The sequence below is a fragment of the Ascidia mentula genome, chromosome 8 (genome assembly GCF_947561715.1).
Source record: "Ascidia mentula chromosome 8, kaAscMent1.1, whole genome shotgun sequence".
Lineage (NCBI taxonomy): Eukaryota > Metazoa > Chordata > Ascidiacea > Phlebobranchia > Ascidiidae > Ascidia > Ascidia mentula.
This window is the reverse complement of record NC_138573.1, coordinates 17,525,552-17,546,058: the sequence shown is the minus strand read 5'-3', so window position 1 is coordinate 17,546,058 and position 20,507 is coordinate 17,525,552. Positions and strand designations below refer to the sequence as shown.

The 20,507-nt window shown below is 39.9% G+C and overlaps 3 protein-coding genes and 1 pseudogene across 6 annotated transcripts; 2 read left to right on the top strand and 2 right to left on the bottom strand.

Annotated features, from left to right (window-relative positions):
- The first annotated feature begins 1,448 nt into the window (after positions 1–1,448).
- LOC145912146 (uncharacterized) lies at positions 1,449–4,867 on the top strand (annotated as a pseudogene).
- On the bottom strand, positions 4,788–12,114 carry LOC145911336 (galactosylceramide sulfotransferase-like). Its single transcript, XM_082998650.1, has 4 exons — positions 11,815–12,114; positions 11,387–11,489; positions 10,447–10,561; positions 4,788–6,220 (listed from the first exon to the last, which is right to left on the bottom strand). Exons 1-4 carry the CDS (start codon positions 11,955–11,957, stop codon positions 5,373–5,375), a joined length of 1,209 nt encoding a protein of 402 aa, XP_082854776.1. The 5' UTR covers positions 11,958–12,114; the 3' UTR covers positions 4,788–5,372.
- Positions 12,115–12,886: 772 nt separating this feature from the next.
- LOC145911046 (uncharacterized) lies at positions 12,887–16,121 on the top strand. Of its 4 annotated transcripts, none has more exons than XM_082998284.1 (9): positions 12,887–13,056; positions 13,313–13,639; positions 13,829–13,960; positions 14,758–14,864; positions 14,923–15,085; positions 15,188–15,338; positions 15,564–15,645; positions 15,701–15,868; positions 15,930–16,121. In XM_082998284.1, exons 2-9 carry the CDS (start codon positions 13,496–13,498, stop codon positions 16,096–16,098), a joined length of 1,116 nt encoding a protein of 371 aa, XP_082854410.1. In that variant the 5' UTR covers positions 12,887–13,056; positions 13,313–13,495; the 3' UTR covers positions 16,099–16,121. The 4 variants fall into 4 exon arrangements, with proteins under 4 accessions (XP_082854410.1, XP_082854409.1, XP_082854408.1 ...); XM_082998283.1 differs by having other exon boundaries at positions 13,219–13,639; XM_082998282.1 differs by lacking the exon at positions 12,887–13,056 and having other exon boundaries at positions 13,108–13,639.
- Positions 16,122–16,609: 488 nt separating this feature from the next.
- Positions 16,610–19,214, bottom strand: LOC145911047 (galactosylceramide sulfotransferase-like). The gene is made up of 4 exons (XM_082998286.1): positions 19,042–19,214; positions 18,296–18,419; positions 17,776–17,890; positions 16,610–17,457 (listed from the first exon to the last, which is right to left on the bottom strand). The coding sequence occupies exons 1-4, from the start codon at positions 19,182–19,184 to the stop codon at positions 16,610–16,612; spliced, it is 1,230 nt and encodes a 409-aa protein (XP_082854412.1). The 5' UTR covers positions 19,185–19,214.
- Positions 19,215–20,507: the final 1,293 nt, after the last annotated feature.

Here is a 20,507-nt window from a genome sequence, read left to right as displayed (position 1 = left end):
CGCGACTAAATCCTATTAAAGTGGATTATATTTTAGAGAATTTTACCAACCGCGTTTGTTTTTCTACCTAATTAACGCAGCGCCTTTGCCTGAGGCATTGATGTTTGTTCATATATTCTTAAGGCCGAACGTACAGCTGTAGCTTCATGCTCGGTCTGAAAAAAGGAAACCTTTGATTTCGCCCGCTGTGGTCTCTGTTTTGTTACCAAGCGGAAACGTGACGACGGCGAGGAATGCATGGGCGGCATTCGGTAGTAGAGGCTTCATCAAAACAATTCCACTGTGGAAAAGGAAATAAGTACCCACCTTCTGCATTTTCCCGAACTGTACGTATATTGACAACTAATTGTTTGATTAAAACTTTCGGATAGAAACGAGTGGTTTCTCTAAACGGAAGCGACCAAGTTGAGCCAGCACAATACATTGTACATTACTTATTTCAGTCCTACGAGCGTGATAGCACCCATCGTCGCTTCACACATCAGTCATCGTTAGTAACAACTACAAATTAAAAATACAACATACGTAGACGACGATACAGTGGAAATATTAAATAACATCAACGTTAACAAGTTATTTAAAAGTGTGCGTTGTTGCTCAGCATCGCCATCTGCTGGAAACAAACTGCGCAAAAATTAAATAGAAATTCCAGTTGGAGGACAATTTCACCCTGGCACTAATGAGTGAGGCAGTTCGCGACAAATAAGAAACAACTGAAATTTCCGGAAACGTTTTGCGTGGTTTATGAAAATTTGGCTTTTGTTTCGTTTACTTATCGTCTGCTGCAAATCGCCTTTAATTTTTATGTTTTCGAATATGCTGCCAACGAAAAAAAGATAAGAATCAGGGCAAAGATATAAAGTAAATATTGTTTTGCTGTTGTTGCCAGGCATATTTTAGATTTAAAGAATGTGGCAGAAGGATATATTCATTGAAAATACAAAGTAAAGTTATTTTGTCTTGTAATGAACAAACAAGTTTTTTTTGATTTACACTAAAAGTTATGTTTCAAAACACATTGGATTCAGAGGTAGTTTTTGTTCGTATATTTTTGTGACAAAGTCTAAATAAACAAACGTGGCTTTGATAATGGCGATTGGCTGACAAGATCGTCTGTAGTCATATCAAGCAGCTAGGTCGAAATAGTGCCCATTTGCATGCAGCTCACAGAATGGGTTGAACAAATTCCTTTGTATTGCCACGAAACTCATTTATTACAGTTGACTGTTTACCATGCGTGAGTGTTTGCCCTTAAGATTTAGAACAATTTTAATTAGGTTATCGTAATTACCAATTGCACAGTGTTCGAGTCTTTTTGGAGTCATAGTTAGGTTTTGTGTTATCACAGAGTAAACATAACATAAATCCTACATATCAACGGTTACTTAAGTTTTTAAGTGTCAAAATTGTCGTTTCAATCAAGTCAAAGTCTTCCCCCATTTTCAAACATGGTTGATGTTGTTGCTGTGTCAAGGTGGGTTGGAGTTTTCTTTTCATGTGTATAACGTAATGTGAAAAATAAAACCTACAGATGGAAAAAGCACCGACTGGCCTCAAACGGGTTTTAGTTGCAATTCACGATTTGTTGGACTACCTTCGCTTGATACAAAAGGACCTGATCGTCGTAAAAAATTACACCGAGTCTGTTATGTAGCAGACAGGTCGGCGCCCACCACAATGTACAGACAGTATTTGTTCTGGGCGGTGATTTGCAAATCCGCTAAGGTGTATGGCCCATATACAAAAAAGAAAACCTGACCATCATGGCGACCACAAGTCCATGGTAAATGAAACCTCAATTTTGGAAACCATAACTGGAAAGGTGTACAAAATGACACAACACCTAACTTGCTCCAATTTTGGTATATATGTAGCAACGTGCCGCACATGCAAAGAACAATATGTCGGCCAGCCAAAAAATAAATTTTCCACCCGTTGGAAGCAACACCGGTCCGACTGGAACAGGGCAACCAGCGATATTGGTAAAAATGACAAAACGGCCCTTCTTCACCATCACACTTCCAAACACGGTATACCAGCTCGGCGCCCATCCATAGAAACCTGCTTTTCAGTGACATTCGTTCAACAACCGGCGACAAAGTATTTAGATGTTTGTGAGGCCAAATGGCTTCATATGACGCAAGCATCTATAAACATCCAGAAAATGATTTTAACGAGAATTAGATAATTTTTATTGCATTTCGATTTTACCTTTTACTAATTATTGCCCATTTTCAGTCGCATTCATTGCTTCGTTTTTACGATCACGTGTGAGCGTGTTTTTTCCTTATCTCCGTTATCACCTACTGTAGGTTCGTTACCACACTGTAGTTCACAGTGTGAGCTTGAGGTAATAGCGTAAAGAAAAGACTCTCAGTTGCAAGGGTGATATTTTTGTGTGCATTTTATTGCTTTTATTATTACTACTACGCAATTTTTGCAGAAACTGACGATGCTTACATAAGCGAAATCGATTTTTTACAAAAAAATTTGCTGACTTCAATCTGAGCCTTGTTGCTTCATTATAAATGCGAACCAAAGTAATTTGCTGTCGCAGATAATAAAACAATGCCTAACCGAGGGCTAGATTCCTCTACAGCTACTAAGCAAGCTGACCGGAATTCTTGTCCAGGAAAACCTAGTTTTAAATCCCGGTGCTGCTCTAAAAAGTCAGTCTGAAGTCACTATAAGTCAAATAATAACAAAAAAATTACAGCAATGTTATTTGTATTCGCAAAAAAATATTTACAATTGCGCAAAAACAAAAATTTACTAAACTTTATACCACATAACGTCTTTATTTGCCATGGTATTCATTGTAAATGTATCAACATATCTTGGCTCATAAAATCGGGCTAAAGGTATACAACGTGCAGTAAATCATTGCTTCGTTTGAATTCATTCATCAATTTACGCATTACGAAAAGTTTTCAATTTGAATTTAAAGCAAAGTTCGACGATTGGCATTAAATCTCTTGTAAAAGTGTGAAAATGGTATTTGGGAAATCAAATTCCAGTAAAGTAGTGTTTAAATAACGCTTTTATATAGCACAAAACTTTGTTGAAAGGACAATCACTAACTGATTCTGTACATTGGACATTAAATAGCTCGTATGGCCCACTATTATTTCAACACAACCAACGGCTGTATTAAACCAGGATTGGGGAAAGACCCAACGCCAAAACCTTGCTGAAAAACTGGAACGAAGAAATTGATCCGGATGCGATTGCAGCTGACGTGGCAAACCAGAGGCTTGAAATGTTGAAAAAGGGGATGACGACGTACTGAAGGAAAAAACAAAAAACGTAAATCTCTAAAATGAAACTAGATTACTTAGGGTTTTTATTTACTGATCTGTCAAATCGTACAGTTTTATATGTGATGATTTACTTGGAACAAGGCTGCAAACTCAATTGTTGTCAAATGTATTCCAATTGGGCGATTTACCTTAAAACTCAAAAGTCCCCAACATCATTCACTACATTTGGTTTGGATGCAACCGATTAAGAGTGGATCATTACATCACGTAAGGAAGGTAAAGAAATAACACGAAACCCTCCAGTAATCTTATCACTGTTAGAATACTGGGAGCAATTAAGTACCAGAAACCTCGTCTCATCTTCATCCACGGAGATTGCTCTCCCAGTGGAGAGTACTGGGATCATTTAAAGAAACAAGGAGGAGACAAAATCCGATTGATCAAAAGAACTCCTCATGAGAAGATTTGGGGAATTCCCATTAAGGTACAAAGGCAAATAAGTAAAGTTTTACAAGAAAAAGGGCATGCGTATAAAGCATGCTTTCATGATCAAATTTGTCCGTCGTGCTCCTGTAATTGGCAGAAACCTGGCAATGACTGTAGCATTTTTCTATTCATTTTGAAATCTTTTTAGCAGGCAGGCAGACAAGCCAAAGCTACTTGGTCAAAAAACAGTAATTAACAGAATTCCTTCTCAGGTTATAGAACACCGTGCCGACGTGGCCAGACTTCAACTCATGTTGGAAGTTGGTGGAATATATTTGGACACTGATAGCGCCATCTTGCGAAGTGTAGATGAGTTGAGGAATTATTCAATGTTGTTATCAGAATCCAACTACAATTCACTGGGTACATATACTTGTTACTTAAAAATAACACGCAACTGAAGCATTAAGAGTAATGAAACACATACTCAATATGCCCGTGAACTAAGATTTGCTTGTAGAAGCAAATGCAGCGCTTGGGTGCTGTGGAATAGGGACCGCCATTTAGCTATATTTATCACTCTTTTTGGCAACATACTGCAAGCGCTATTACAGCAATAATTAAACTTGTTTGTGAATGTTTGCAGCGAACGGAATAATCTTCGCTAACCGTGAAGCCTGGTTTCTTCGGAGGTGGTACCACGAATACAAATATTTCAAAGATAATCAGTAAGTCGGTATTGCTGGATGTATTTTCTTATTCAAAGTTAATACTATTGTGTAGGTGGCGCCACAATTCCGTAATCGTGCCTTGGGCTTTGTGGAGGATTATCCCAGACAAAATTCATGTTGTGAAAGAACTGATATGTCGTCCCAACTGGCAGGAGCTGAAAATGATTTACCACGAGCTGTACGACTGGCACCAAAACTACATAATGCATCTTTATTCAAGGTATCACATCAACAAAATTTCATAATAATAATGCATTGATTTGATGAAAATCTCAATACAGGTTTGTAAAAGAAATGGACAAGACAGACGAGCACACGTTGAAAGAGCTTTCCATTCTCAACACAACGTATGGGGAAGTTGCGCGTCACATACTCTGGGGGGATGAGAAGGCTCGGAATATAACGGACTGGATTGTGAGCTGCAACCAAACACAAGGCCTCGATGTCTGAATGTGACAATGGAGACACAAATACGGGAAATATAGGATCTACACAGCGAGAAATAGATTCCGCCTATTTGTGACACGGTTGAGTGCAAAGACATACGTCAACGGACACCGTCATAACACTGCTAGGATTCAATCGGAGCTTCACACAGAAGTTATTTTTTTACATGCGCTTTTTGAATTGCAATGTTTGTTTTTGTACTATCTTCACGGCATCTTGGCGAATATGCAAACGACACTATTTGAAACATTTTACAAAGACAATTACAAATTAAATAGTTGAGCGTTTTACATACATAGTGTCCACTGCGTACCTTAACATACCGTAAACTCCTCGTACACAAGGAGTCGTGATCACAATAATAAAAAAATATCTTTGTTGCATACATGGATAGTTGTTGTTCGTCAGTTTATATGCACTCATATATTGATATTTTTGTTTACAGTCGTTGCGAAGCTTTCTAATAATTTCTAATAATAAAGAAATCAACAACGGATTGTGCCGGCAGTCATACTTGAAACTGTCGATTAAACACAATATCACTAAACGCATTCTCGGGCATAACAAGATCCTTGCAAACAGAATTTGATTCAGCTCCTTTCTTAAGTTTGTAGGAGTTTACAGCGACACCTGGCGGTTTGTAAAAGTCTCTCAACATTGCGGCGTCGGTAATATCGGATGAGTCCACCGCTTTTCCTCCTTCGATACAAATTTCTGTCAAGTTATTTTTTATTTTTTGTAGCTCATTTAACTTTCGTCTCATCCGATCAAATCCGAACTTCTCAATTTTTTTCCACAAGGTGGCGTTAAAGTGGTCGAACAAAGCGGCGTCGGCGCTGTTCCAACGTCGGGCTTTTTCACTCAATCGTGATTTTGCTTCGGAATCAACTTTGCTTTGAGGTCTTGCGTTTAAACTAATACACGCAACTTCATCCAGTGACCAGCAGAGGGCGTCACTGAGCAGTACCATCGATTCTTCGTAATAATCCGAGACAAGAATCAAATCGAATCGTTTCTCGATTTCTTGAATCACATTTTTAATATAATGTTCGGTTTCATTCGTGTTATCGTAACCAAAGTCGTACATCAGGGGATTCTTAGCGAAGAACCAGTAAGCGGAACGATCGCTTAATCGAAAATATTCTTCCGCCTTGTCCAGCCACTTTTCCGGTGATTCACCGTGTCCGACACGCTTGAATGCAGGCACGAGTTTCCACAAGTAATCGAACATCGACTCGAACAAGGATCCGGGTTCACGAACGATGGAAAAGTAGAAAGTGTCTGTTGGCATTATTTTCGTCACTTCCGGTTGGTTGAACCGCATGTGGTGGCAAAGTATATTGAACGTTTTGTTCCCTGCAAAATACAAAGCGAAAGTGGTTGGCACTGCACTGTCGAAACTTGCAGAAACTTGTTTTTTCATATCCACGTATAGTGCTTCGCATTTGCAATCATTTTTGAACTGAGGGTCTATCACACAAAGCGATCTCGGGTAACAATCTGCTGTTACTATTGGTGGCCACAATTTTGGACAAAATTAATATAGTTGTCGTTATATTTATATATAGCTATACCTAACTTTAGCATGATCTTTACATTAACGATTCCCTTTTTCAACCGAAAAAGGTCTGGTATTTCAACATTTGGTAGTATTGTATTGTATTTATTATTTTGTTGGGCTTTGCTTACATACATATATTCGAAAAACATTTAATATTTTAAACTTTGCAGAAAATGTTCTATACAGAAATTCTTTTGCACAAGATGAAACAAATCTAATTTGCAAGGAGTAGCAGAAGTAATACCACGCTTTCGCATAGCATCAAGGCAGGATCGCCCCACTGCGCAGGCCCTTTATATTTGGCGATCACAGCTCTAATATTCTGATCATAAGGTTCACAGGCTTCGCAGCCAAGGCATTGCAGCCAAGCTGGATCAGCCACTTTTCCCGACAAATCGGAGCAAGATCTGAAAAATCAAGCTCCCGGTGAGGTGGTGCGCAAGCGCGCAACTTGTCAGGCGACCTTCACACCGTAGAGGATCTCCACCACCGTAATGCTATGCGAAAGCGTGGTATTACTTCTGCTACGAATGTTTTAAATCGGAACGATGGAAAAGTACTTTCGCCCGTGTTCCGCAATTTCGCCCGTAACATTTCGTGACCTTTTTTAAACAAAAGGTGTATATTTGTTGTTCTCCACCATTCATAAGTTTTAAATACGCTGTGAAAAAACAAAAGTGGCTTTCGAAGCGTAATATTCAATTTTACAAAACGTACAATCAGAAAACGAAAGCGTCGGTCGTTGAGCGCTTTAACTGCAAACTGAAAGAACGCTTGTGGCGCCATTTTACGCACATGGGCAGTGATAATTTCACTGGCGCACTGCGGCGAAGTTATTCGCGGGACGTTCTACGGACAGGAGTTCCAACGAGTGAACAAGCATGTCTTCGAGGTGGAGAAAATCTTGCAGAAAAGGCGGTGTCAAGCAGTATCTGGTGAAGTGTCGACATTGCGGCGAGAAATTTAATTCCTGGATTGATGGACGATCATTCCAGCACGGCGAATAGAGGCGGGTGGAGCTTTTTCGGTAAAGAAGTCCCACGGTCTGAAGTGGTCTTCGTATTTCAAATCGTCGTTATTTATTCGGTGATTGTGGCGAGCTTGCTTAACTTAAAGGTTGAAAGTCCCAGTCAAAGCCTGTGGACTACGCTGTTAGCAAGCTCCGTCGGTTACGTATTGCCCGCACCTAAACTGAAAAAAACGGCGTGATGTACGTGACCCTGCCATCGAATAACTCCGTGGACCTCCTGAACAACCGTCCGTCCGATTTTACAACAAAGCTACCCGCCGCTATTTCCCTGGAGACGCGCGAGTGGGAGGTCAGCCTGAGCGAGATTATATTCCTGCATTCATGGAATAATATTGGCGAATTCGAAGGCTGGTTAGACATCACGCAAGGTGGCAGCACGCAGCGCTTCACGCTCAATGCCGGCCATTACGAAAACGGGCGAATTTTAGCGTAACGATGGCGGAAAATGGAAGATTTTCAAATCAAACGCTTGACTGGTCACGGTCTGTTTACCTTCGACGAAACAACGCAACGCTCTGGTGCGCACGTTCCAGAAGGTTTCGCGGTGACCTTCTCACCGAAAGTGACCCACTTGCTGGTTTCGAACGCGTCGAGCTGCCCCCGGGTCAACATACGAGCGCGCGCCTGTGCGACGTTTCTTCAGATTACTCCGCAATATATGTTTATACGGACATCATTCAACCTCGCGTGGTCGGAAATACGAAAGAGGAAAGATGGCTATAAAGAGATAGCGACAGGCGGGTCGCCGGTTATTAGCTACTGCGAGTCAGAACTTGACGTTGCCATCTGGCGAAATTGCGAAGAAGCGTAAACGCTAGAAATCGACAGGAGGGATGGCGTTGATTAGCGAGCACTCGATGCGTTGTGGAAAAAGCGAATTGGATTTGTTTACACTGAAACTGACACAAACCAGCGTCAACTCATCGCTCTTCGTCGAACATTTGCCCCTCGCTACGGTAACAGACGAATTTTTTGGTCGCCGCGGACGGGGAAATTGCTGTCGTGCACGGTGCGTATCACCAAAGCCGATGGTACAAATTTGGACGCCGACGCCGCCGTGGCACCTCCGAATTATTTCACACACGCCTTGTACAGTCAAATGAAACTGTCTCTCAATATTAAAACGGTGACGCCCGCCAGTAATAATTACGCATACAAATCAGCGGATTTCAAATCCGATGGCAGCCGAGAGCCGTTCAATCGCAATGCTGTCTAAATTCTTTTCTGAATTTAAATTAAAATTTTTTTTAAATTTAAATTGAAGTTAAAAAAATTTAATTAAACAATTTTAGCCAAAAAAAATTAGCCAAGTTTACCAAGGGCACGCCCTCGGCGTGTCAAGGTTAAATTGGGCGGGGAGTAAAAGACCCAACCTACAAAGAAAAAAAATAATAATTAGTAGAATTGGGAGTCAGGCATCTGGAAGGGTCTGCATGTTAGGGCGTCAAGCGAATCCGGTATCTCTCGGATTCGTCAATCTCGCGAATCGCACCAAACTGAGAGATATATTGTTGTAGTGAATCACAGGCGGGGCTTGAATGCGAGCGTTTTAATTTGCGAACGTTTTCGGTTTGCGCGCAATAGGTTTTCGTCTAGCGTCTATAGAAATAAAGTTTTTGACGGTTAGACTTGCTCACAACAATTAGCAGTATAAATTGTTACTGATGCTGCCAGGCATATTTATTGGCAGTATTCAGCAATTAGCAGTATGTATTAAATTACGGCGCTTAAAGACTTAAAACAAACGATTTGGCACAGACTTCAGTCAATGTTTGGCATTACCTCGCAGTAGTAAATTGTTGACAGAATAGAGAACAGGGAAACTTCATTCCTGCTCTCTGAGATTCTCTTTCCTGATTGGGAGACAGGAAAGAGAACTCTTGTCGTTCGCTTTCGTATGCTTTTCAAGGGGGACTTGTGTCAGGAAGATACTCATAGTTACTCATGAGCCTTCCGGTCTTGATTGGGAGTAAAAAAAGATTCTCCTGTTGTTTGTCTCTTTCCGATGTCGCAATCGTGATTTCATTTTTATCATGAGCGTGAGAACTTTGTTTGAGATGTCTCGATGATCCGTTTGTTTTCCGCGCCAAGGAATTTTGGTGACGTGGTCGAGAAACGATCTAGTAAATCACTTGGGTATAATTTATATCCCACATACTCGTCGTAGTGGTTGAATTTTATTGGGTATAATTATGTGCGCCTGGTGATTTGCCGCATACTAACTGAAGCATTGGGTGGAAACGTTTGAGCAGTTGATCAGTTGTGCGGAATTTGCTCACCCGTTTACATGTCTTATCTCCGGGCCAACTGGGGAGTTGAAAGACTTGCTTTGTCTGCCGTCGGATAAAGGAGAACCTCAAAAGTCTACTCGATTCGATCGAGTTTGTGCAGGGTCCGCCATCCTTTGTGGATACGGGCGCACGAACCCCCTAGATTCTCGACGACTTGATGTCCGAAAGCAGTAAAATTGTCTTGCGTTTGTTCACCCAAAGAAGTCATCATAAAGACACGAGTAAAATTTATATTGTGTAGAATCTTTTTCTCAAAGGCAGCCAGCATCGTACAATCAGTTTGAACGCACAGTATCTTGTGGTCTTTAAATATCCCATCCCATGTTAGGGCCGTGCGAGACGCATATATGGATGCGACATCGGTCGCACACGGTTATTTGGATTCGATTGTCGACAAGAGACACCTGACAAGCTTCGTCTGCGAGCAGGGGTGTTCCGCGGTGATACATCGTTCGCTTACGTTCCGAAAAACTTTTGATATGTCCCGTCGACTCGACAAACACGCGGCAGTTTTGAAGGAAATTGAAATTTAAGTGTTTTATGTTGCGTATGCCCCTGTAGCTGTAGTTACTGGGCGCTATGCATGCCTTGACGAACTATGTACCATCCCCAACCGTCAAACTCTAAAAGTCTCTTTGTCTGAAAATCCTTTGAGGTTTGAACGCCATCGCGGTGGTTGGCAACAAAAAGCACAACAAACCTTTTGAGTTGTGGACGGATTTTGTGTTAAACATTCCTGGGTAACCGAAGTCATGCTTGTTGTGCGGCAGAACGAAGCTCAGGTTGTGTTGGGATCCGTAACGAAGGAGAATGTTCTGGAAACAAACAATACATGAGAACTGCAGACAGGGTGTATACACGCACTGTTTCGACCTGTAAGGTCTCATCAGTGCAGCTGTTGATGTGGCACTGTGCTAGCTGGTAGACCAGCAGGCACACAGATTTCCACTTTGTGGTACCTTTCGGTCAATCGTCGATATGTTGGGTACCAAACTAGGTAACAATCAACACAGACGAACCACGTGGAGCGCACTATGGCCAAAACAACTGTTCGGGATCCAAAAGCGCTCAACATATCGACGATTGACCGAAAGGTACCACAAAGTGGAAATCTGTGTGGCTGCTAGTCTACCAGCTAGCACAGTGCCACATCAACGTTAAAAGTTGTCTATTGTAAGCAAATATTCACTAAGTGTCATGACAACGAACACAAACCTTCAATTGGTGTTCCACAAAAAAGTCATATTTCAAAAAATATACAAACACAAAATTTATCTTTGCGCATTAGAAAGTGATTATAAAAATAGTCTAATATTAAAACAACTTCGCAGCATATTCACGTCACGTTCAACTTTGTCGTGTTTTTTAGGACTAACATATTTTTATAGGGATTTAATGTGCATAAGTGAACTTTGTGTCTGCGTCAACAGCTTGGAAGGAAATACGTGTTATTTCTGAATTGCCATGTTCCAATATTTGGATTCAAACATGTTTGCTTTTTGCTCCTATTTTCCCTATTTAAGAACGACTTGCAACTCTTCAATATAGTTGCGAGTGTTTGGGACAAAATTGATCATTATGCGACCTATTAGGTCCTATCCGTGCAGCATTATGTGACTTTTGCCCACCAAAGATCATACCTGTACAGCCGAACTAGCTGTTTTGTGAGTCTTCAAGAACATAACGTCGTTTTTTCGATTGCACTTTTTGATGCGTTGAGGTCGCTCATTCCCATGAATTGCGCTAAAAGTGATACATATTTCACAGCACTGCGTTTTATAACCAGAAATCGTGAAGAGGTATAGAGCCCAGTGAAGTGCATCTTATTACAAATAAATTTGTTCAAATCGTTTTCAGTTGCGCAAAAGCAGTAATGCATCACACAGTCACCAATACATGGAAAACAAAATCTGGTTCATGTGATTTACCGCTCTTTTCGCGTGGATAAGAAATATTTCAAGATCTATTTAAAAAGACAAACCAATTTTGCCCTTCTCAGTCCTAGTGATTTTTTTGTATGTCAATTTCATTTAATATCAAAACCGCAAACTTTTCCCCATATATGTACCCTTGCAGTTGGTGTAGATATTTGTTGTAACTTCCATAGTTGAAGTAAAGGACGATTCCCAAAACATATACCAAACAACACACTAGTAATGGAATTGAATACGTTTTCCTTCGCTTTAACGACATGCATGTAGAAAACCTCATTTGTTTTTCCTGGTTTTAATTATCTGCCAAACAAATTGTGTTTAATAATTCTGCTGTTTCATCGACACAAAAAAACGACGCATCGCTGTTTTTAGAAAACTAATCCTAAATGCGACGAATAACATGGCCATGTTTCTATCCTGTATAACTGATGTCGATTCCTTACCTTACGTTTTCAATTGTGTTTTACGGCCGGTACAGCTCAATGAACTGTCACAAGAGTAAAACAAACTTTATTTGTTAGTTATGGAATTTAACAAGTAATGGATATTTTGTTAATTTTAACATAAAAGTCCTTTCGACATAAAATGTTAGAATTTACAGCAGTTTTCTTTCTTTAATTAAATCGTGCATAACGTACCGAACCGCGATACGCAGCTATAACCTCCCAAAGTTTATCCATTTCCCCCTTATAAACCTGACTAACCTGATCGCATCTTGACTGCACAAAAATGAAAAACTCTATAGGAGAGCAGGAAGCCGTCAAATTTGTTTGTTAATTTTTTTGAAAGTTCAATTGGTGACTCTTAGAGGTTTGTCGGTCATTAAAATATTTTTTGACGGTCTTACGTAAAATTTAGTTCACACAGAAGCTATTACACAGGGAAATATTACTGCGCTCTAACTGGAACCTTTCCAAAAAACAATAACCGGAGCTAACCTCCCTAAGTTTATCAATTTTCTACTTACAAACATGACTAACCTGATCGCAACTTGACTGCACAAAAATAAAAAAAAAAGCTCTGACTGGAACCTTTCAAAAAAAGCAACTAGACAAAGACCCGTGCTCGGTTACCAGGCACAGTTTGTTGCGCAAATTGTGTGAGCATACCAAGAATGTGTGTTGTCCCCACAACGTTATCCTTCACAGAAAAAACAGACTCACCTCCAATAAGGTTCAGTGAGGCATATCCTCACGCGAGCGTTAAAGTCGGCATGGTGCGAAAGGAAAGTGCTTGAGGTAGTCGTTTCAAAAAATATTTGTTATAGCCAAAAAGTTGCATCGTTCTAAGAATTTACAGTTAAGGAGGAATCAAATCGCTTTCTACGATTAACGACTTCTTGTGGGACTACCTGATACTATGGTTGCTATGAGGAGGTGAGTTGTAGTTTTATCAAATTTAACATAAAATTTGCAGTGAACAGTCAACCGACTGATCAAGTAGAGATTAGACTTGGTTGCAGTGAAATACATTTGAACGTTTAATACACGCAAAGTTGGCACCACATTCGAAATGCAACAATTTTTTTTAATTTTAAGAAAAAAGCTTTGGGTGTCCGTCTGTATTCTTTCAGTCTTCACTTTGTTGATGTATTTTGCTTTGGAGACGTATTTTGGTACACACCCTTTCCAGACCAAAACTACGGGTTTGGAACTTTCAAAGGAGCGTTTAGACATAATTGTCCACACGTCGGAGGCTTATAACAGAACATTGGAATCAATTGTGATACCCGAAAATCTACAACCAGCAATCAGCATTTCCCAATTAGAGGCAATCCTGTTGAAGGAATGCAAACGGAGAGCTACAAATCACAATATGCTGTGGATCAAATCTGATGATGGTAAAAATAAGATGATGTCATACGACGAATATAAAATATGGCAAGCTGAAGATTTCATCAAGAAAAAAGCGAACCCGGCAGTAAAAAGCAAAACCCCACCAAAGCTACGGAAATATACTGTGAGTAACGATAGAAAAACGCAAACAGCATAATATTATCTGTTGTAATTGTGTTTTACGTACTTTCTGCTTTAGCTTTAAACACAAAATGTCAAACATCGGATAAGCATAACTTTTTGTGCACTGCACATTAAGTAGCTCGTATGGCCCACCATTATTTCAACACAAACAACAGCTGTATTAAATCAGGATGAGGAAAGACCCAACGCCAAAACCTTGCTGAAAAACTGGAACGAAGAAATTGATCTGGATGCGATTGCAGCTGATGTGGCAAACCAGAGGCTTGAAATGTTGAAAAAGGGGGATGACGACGTACTGAAGGTAAAAACATACCTTCCTTTAAAATAAAATTGGATATTTACGGATATATTTCATTGTAAATACACAGGTTAATTTACGAAGGAATTATTATAGCTGTTGTAAGCAATGTGGAGCCAGTGATATGAATTGTGTATAAGCTGCAGACAGATGGCCACTGTTTCGACCTAAAAGGTCTCATCAGTGCAGCTGGTATGACTATCTGACGACTTTGCTGACCAAACGGCCAAGCAAAGACTTCCACTTTGTGGTGACTATACAATCACCGTCATCCGTTGGGCACCAAACTAGGTGCAACCTTACGGAGAAAACAAGTTGGAAACACTATGGCCGTCAGGCCCCGTGTCACAATAATCATATGATAAGTAATGTGGAGATAGTAGTGTATAAGCTGCAGACAGATGGCCACTGTTTCGACCTAAATGGTCTTATCAGAGCAGCTGGTGTGACTTTCAGACGACTTTGCTGACCAAATTGGCCGAGACGACTTTACTGACCAAATTGGCCGTTTGGTCAGTAAAGTCGTCTGTCTGCAGCTTATACACAAATTCATATTATTGGCTCCACATTGCTTATCATATGACTATTCTGACTCAGGGCCTGGCGGCACTATTGGTTGAGCTTTGCTTGGCCGTTTGGTCAGCAAAGTCGTCTGATAATCACACCAGCTGCACTGATGAGACCTTTCAGGTCGAAACAGTGGCCATCTGTCTGCAGCTTATACACTATTATAGCTGTGTTAACAGAATATTCTAACTGGAATTTTTATTTAAAAGATATTTTACTAAACAAATTCACAGATATCAGAAGTCCATGAGGAGGTCTTCAACTCTTCATACAAAGTCCCCAACATCATTCACTACATTTGGTTTGGATGTAACCGATTGAGAGTGGATCATTACATCACGTAAGGAAGGTTAAGAAATAACATGAAACCCGCCAGTAATCTCATAACTGCATGTTAGAATACTGGGAGCACTTAAGTACCAGAAACCTCGTCTCATCCTCATCCACGGAGATTGCTCTCCCAGTGGAGAGTACTGGGATCATTTAAAGAAACAAGGAGGAGACAAAATCCGATTGATCAAAAGAACTCCTCCTGAGAAGATTTGGGGAATTCCCATTAAGGTACAAAAGCAAATAAGTAAAGTTTTACCAAACTGTATGAGTGGAGAGTAAAATCGTCTCACAGTCAACATATCACCTGGTACTGATATCATTCCTTCTCAGGTTATAGAGCACCGGGCCGACGTGGCCAGACTTCAACTCATGTTGGAAGTTGGTGGAATATATTTGGACACTGATAGCGCCATCTTGCGAAGTGTAGATGAGTTGAGGAATTATTCAATGTTGTTATCAGAATCCAACTACAATTCACTGGGTACATGTATATTTGTTACATAAAAATGAAATGCAACTGAAGCATTAAGAGTAATGAAACACATACTCAATATGCCCGTGAACTAAGATTTGTTTGTAGAAGCAAATGCAGGGCTTGGGTGCTGGGAAATAGGGACCGCCATTTAGCTATATTTATCACTCTTTTTGGCAACATACTGCAAGCGCTATTACAGCAATAATTAAACTTGTTTGTGAATGTTTGCAGCGAACGGAATTATCTTCGCTAACCGTGAAGCCTGGTTTCTGCGGAGGTGGTATCACGAATACAAATATTTCAACGATAATCAGTAAGTCGATATTGCTGGATGTATTTTCTTCTTCAAAGTTAAAATTATTGTGTAGGTGGGGACACAATTCCGTAATCGTGCCTTGGGCTTTGTGGAGGATTTTCCCAGACAAAATTCATGTCGTGAAAGAACTGATATGTCGTCCCAACTGGCAGGAGCTGAAAATGATTTACCACGAGCTGTACGACTGGCACCAAAACTACATAATGCATCTTTATTCAAGGTATCACATCAACAAAATTTCATAATAATAATGCATTGATTTGATGAAAATCTCAATACAGGTTTGTAAAAGAAATGGACAAGACAGACGAGCACACGTTGAAAGAGCTTTCCATTCTCAACACAACGTATGGGGAAGTTGCGCGTCACATACTCTGGGGGGATGAGAAGGCTCGAAATATTACGGACTGGATTGTGAGCTGCAACCAAACACAAGGCCTCGATGTCTGAATGCGACAAATGGAGACAAAAATACGGGAAATATAGGATCTAGACAGCGAGAAATAGATTCCGCCTATTTGTGACACGGTTGAGTGCAAAGACATATACGTCAACGGACACCGTCATAACACTGTTAGGATTCAATCCGGGCTTCACACATAAGTTATTTTTTTACATGCGCTTTTTGAATTGCAATGTTTGTTTTTGTATTATCTTCACGGCATCTTGGCGAATATGAAAACGACACTATTTGAAACATTTTATAAAGGCAATTACAAATTAAATAGTTGAGCGTTTGCATACATAGTGTCCACTGCGTATACCTTATACCTTAAACTCCTCGTACACAAGGAGTCGTGATCACAATAATAAAAAAATATCTTTGTTGCATACATGGATAGTTGTTGTTCGTCAACTTATATGCACTCAAATACCCTATTGATATTTTTGTTTACAATTATTTTTGTTCGTTGCGAAGCTTTCCAAAAAAAAAGAAATCAACAACGGATTGTGTCGGCCGTCAAACTTGAAACTGTCGATTAAACACAATGTCACTAAACGCATTCTCGGGCATAACAAGATCTTTGCAAACAGAATTTAATTCAGCTCCTTTCTTAAGTTTGTAGGAGTTTACAGCGACACCTGGTGGTTTGTAAAAGTCTCTCAACATTGCGGCGTCGGTAATATCGGATGAGTCCACCGCTTTTCCTCCTTCGATGCAAATTTCTGTCAAGTTATTTTTTATTTTCTGTAGTTCATTTAACCTTCGCCTCATCCGATCAAATCCAAACTTTTTAATTTTTTGCCACAAGGTGGCGTTAAAGTGGTCGAACAAAATGGCGTCGGCGCGGTTCCAACGTCGGGCTTTTTCACTCAATCGTGATTTTGCTTCAGAATCAACTTTGCTTTGAGGTCTTGCGTTTAAACTAAGACACGCAACTTCATCCAATGACCAGCAGAGGGCGTCACTGAGCAGTACCATCGATTCTTCGTAATAATCCGAGACAAGAATCAAATCGAATTGTTTCTCGATTTCTTGAATCACATTTTTAATAAAATGTTCGGTTTCATTCGTGTTATCGTAACCAAAGTCGTACATCAGGGGATTCTTAGCGAAGAACCAGTAAGCGGAACGACCGCTTAATCGAAAATATTCCTCCGCCTTGTCGAGCCATTTTTCCGGTGATTCACCGTGTCCGACACGCATGAATGCAGGCACGAGTTTCCACAAGTAATCGAACATCGACTCGAACAAGGATCCGGGTTCTCGAACGATGGAAAAGTAGAATGTATCCGGTGGCATTATTTTCGTCACTTCCGGTTGGTTGAACCGCATGTGGTGGCAAAGTATATTGAACGTTTTGTTCCCTGCAAGATTACAAAAATGACTAACTTATAATGAACGAATATAAAATCTGTTGTTTACAGCATTTTAATAGTCAGCTGGGTAAGTGATTTTTCTTTGCTTTCTTTTCTGTACCTGCAAAGTTCAAACTGAAGCAGGGGATTTGATCGTTTCGGTGGCGCAGGGCGTAATGTTTGGAATTAGTCGTGGAAGCTTTTCCTATTTAGAATCGATGGCCTGTGGTCAATAAAATTCTTAGCTTCTGTTCTACTGGTAATGAGATGTTCGACCAAGAAGCTAACTACACGGTTCAACGCTTTTACGCAACAACAACACAAAACCTTTTGGGTCGTGGACGGATTTTTTGTTAAACATTCGTGGGTAACCGAAGTCATGCTTATTGTGCGGAAAAACGAAGCTCAGGTTGTGTTGGGATCCGTAACGAAGAAGAATGTTCTGAAAACAATCAATACATGCTTTGACTTGTGTTTATTTTGCATTATACTCTTTGAAACATTTTTTTTCAACAAGTATTGACTTGATAAACATAGTATTCCAAAAATGCAAAAGGTTGCTGCACTGCTTGTTTATTGTCTTTGGGTTTTCTGTTCCTCTACGTATGCATAATTTCAAACATATATTCATCATGAGTTGTAGTTGAGAAAAAAAATTGATTCCACAAACTTGGATAAAAAATAAATGAACGTATTTCTAACCTAAATTTACATCTAGAAATGTTGCCTCGAAAATGTTAAGGAACATATTTCCCTGTACAATGGAATGTGGTACGATTATTATTTGTTAAAACTATGTGACTAGAATGACTTGGAGGGCGATACTTTGGGGCGATGGGTATAATACCTGTACGGCCGAACTAGCTGTTTTGTGGGTCTTAAGGAACATAACGTTGTTTTTTCGATTACATTTCTTGATTGGTTCGGTTGTAGGTTCATCCTGTAAGCATCCTCCTTTCCCATCAGTGACACTAAAACAGCAAAATACGTCATGGGGACAACAGGAATCAGCCTGTTCTGCCTGGAGGTGACTGTCAATTTTTTCTATATTGAAATTTACTCACAATGATGTGCAGACGATTAGCATATATAGGTCGGCGACCCATGGCTCCGGAACCAAATGTGGCTCTTTCACCCTGATACGGTTCCATAGCGACGATTATTGTGAGGTTAAAAACATCCAAGCTCAGATATTTCGGCTGTTTTTCAAACATGTTTTAGTGATATGCAAAATGGCTTGTGTTTGTTTGTCAAAGGTTGCCAACCTTTGGTTTCGATGGTATCGTCAGTTTAGGAAACCTTTTTGTTACACATTTTAAGCTGGGAAGGTGCAGATCGCGTCGTAAAGCGAGTAAAGGAAGCAACTAATCAGCTATTTATTTGTATGGGCCGAACACGGAAAGCAAATAGAGCACAACAGCCGGTTACGCGTGGGTGAAAAAGCACACACCTCAGGTATCAGATTTCTTTGCGTAAATAAGAGAATTGGGGCCAGCGAGACGCTTAATACTTGCTTTTATTGCATATGTCCATTTATTTTGTTAAAAAGAAAATCTAAAATGTTCCCCTCACGGTGATACGTTAAATACTCACCCATATAGTTGTCGTTGTTTTTTCAAGTAGTAACTTCCACGGTTGAAGTAGATGGCGATTCCCAAAACATTTACAAGACAACACACTAGTAATGGAATTAAATATATTTTCCGTCGCTTGACTGACAAACAATTGGAAAACATAATTTTTCAGTAGTTTTTACTTTTCTGTGAAGTTTTCTGCAAAGCAAACTCGGTGTTTAGTAACAAACAGAACAATTTCCAGGCATATCGGTTGGTTATCCCAAGCAAATACTTTTGTGACAAAATCACAAACTCCACTCGCAATCAACTTGTTAAGGAAATGTTGCAAAATCATATGTTCTTTAACTCGCGATCTGTTTCAAAATCGTGGAGATTATTTTTTAATTTCCTCATATCAAATTTCCAACTAAGTAAATGACGTTTTCGTGACCTGAAGAGAACAAGCATCGAAGGCGCGCCCGGAAAACTATATAAATATCGAACCTTCGCGCACAAAAGCCAGGTTGACAACTGAATAAGCTCCGAGACCGCGCGCAACGATTAGAGGGATGAGAACAAACGTTCGGTTCACGGCGTACATTTGTCCGGATCGCTAATCGTTGTTTTGGGCGTGTTTAAAAAAACAAAGCATGCCCGGATCAATAAATGGAATAGGGCTCGGTTAATCGACCCCAATGGGAAGAAAAGCTGGCGTCTTGGTTGGCCAACTTTACGTTGTATTAAATGGTTGACAAAAAAGGGTTTCGGTTTTCTGAGATAATTGTTTGCAGCACAAAACATTTCCAACTCAACTCATGGTTTAGGTATATATACCAGGTATACAATATATTTAAAACTTTGTACTTGAACGTAAGTTATTCTGAGAACACAAGCTTCGCATAACAAAGGCACCTTCAGTTCTTATTTAAATAATTAGTTTCATTTTGTAAAAAAAAACTTTCCAAAGAGGGCAGTTATACAGAATTAAACTGGTATAAAATGTTATACTCTAGAGTAATCACATAACTGCTGAACGCGTATGGCGTCAAAGACGTTTCAAAACATCAAATGCAACATTCAAAAGCTAAAAAGAATTTAACTTTTAAGCTTTTCTGTAAACTGACTGAGTTTTGCCATGCCCTGACACACAAGAATTACAGTGGGCGTGCGGCCACAGCAGCATTAAATCCGAAAATTTGCTGACCCTGCTTACAACTTTTTCCTGTAGTCATTTACTCTCTGTGTATTACACAATGGAATGAAAATGAAAAGCGATTGAAACGACGGAAGCAAAGTACAATTTTTGTCCGACTGAAGTATCTGACGATATATAATAACCTTCTATCCTCGTGAGACAACATCTTTCTGAATAGTAATAACTATAATAACTGAATATGAAAATTGTATACGTAAAGGATTCAGGAACACAATAGACAGGCTTGGTCTGACTGAATGAAAATTACAGGCTGCTGGTACACTGTGGCAGTTCCCTGTTTGCACCAA

Bases quoted from the DNA above. Each gene is read 5' to 3' on its own strand.
- LOC145911046 (XM_082998282.1), top strand. From the start codon at position 13,193: ATGCAACAATTTTTTTTAATTTTAAGAAAAAAGCTTTGGGTGTCCGTC. The intron at 15,339-15,563 runs GTACATGTATAT...GAATGTTTGCAG, and splicing joins ATCCAACTACAATTCACTGG to CGAACGGAATTATCTTCGCT. The intron at 15,869-15,929 runs GTATCACATCAA...ATCTCAATACAG, and splicing joins ATAATGCATCTTTATTCAAG to GTTTGTAAAAGAAATGGACA.
- LOC145911336 (XM_082998650.1), bottom strand. From the start codon at position 11,957: ATGAGGTTTTCTACATGCATGTCGTTAAAGCGAAGGAAAACGTATTCA. The intron at 11,490-11,814 runs GTACATATATGG...TATCACTTTTAG, and splicing joins TATCTACACCAACTGCAAGG to CGCAATTCATGGGAATGAGC. The intron at 10,562-11,386 runs GTATGATCTTTG...GTTTGTTTCCAG, and splicing joins CAGCTAGTTCGGCTGTACAG to AACATTCTCCTTCGTTACGG.
- LOC145911047 (XM_082998286.1), bottom strand. From the start codon at position 19,184: ATGTTTTCCAATTGTTTGTCAGTCAAGCGACGGAAAATATATTTAATT. The intron at 17,891-18,295 runs GTATTATACCCA...GATTGTTTTCAG, and splicing joins CAGCTAGTTCGGCCGTACAG to AACATTCTTCTTCGTTACGG. The intron at 17,458-17,775 runs GTTTTGTGTTGT...GTAATCTTGCAG, and splicing joins ATCCGTCCACGACCCAAAAG to GGAACAAAACGTTCAATATA.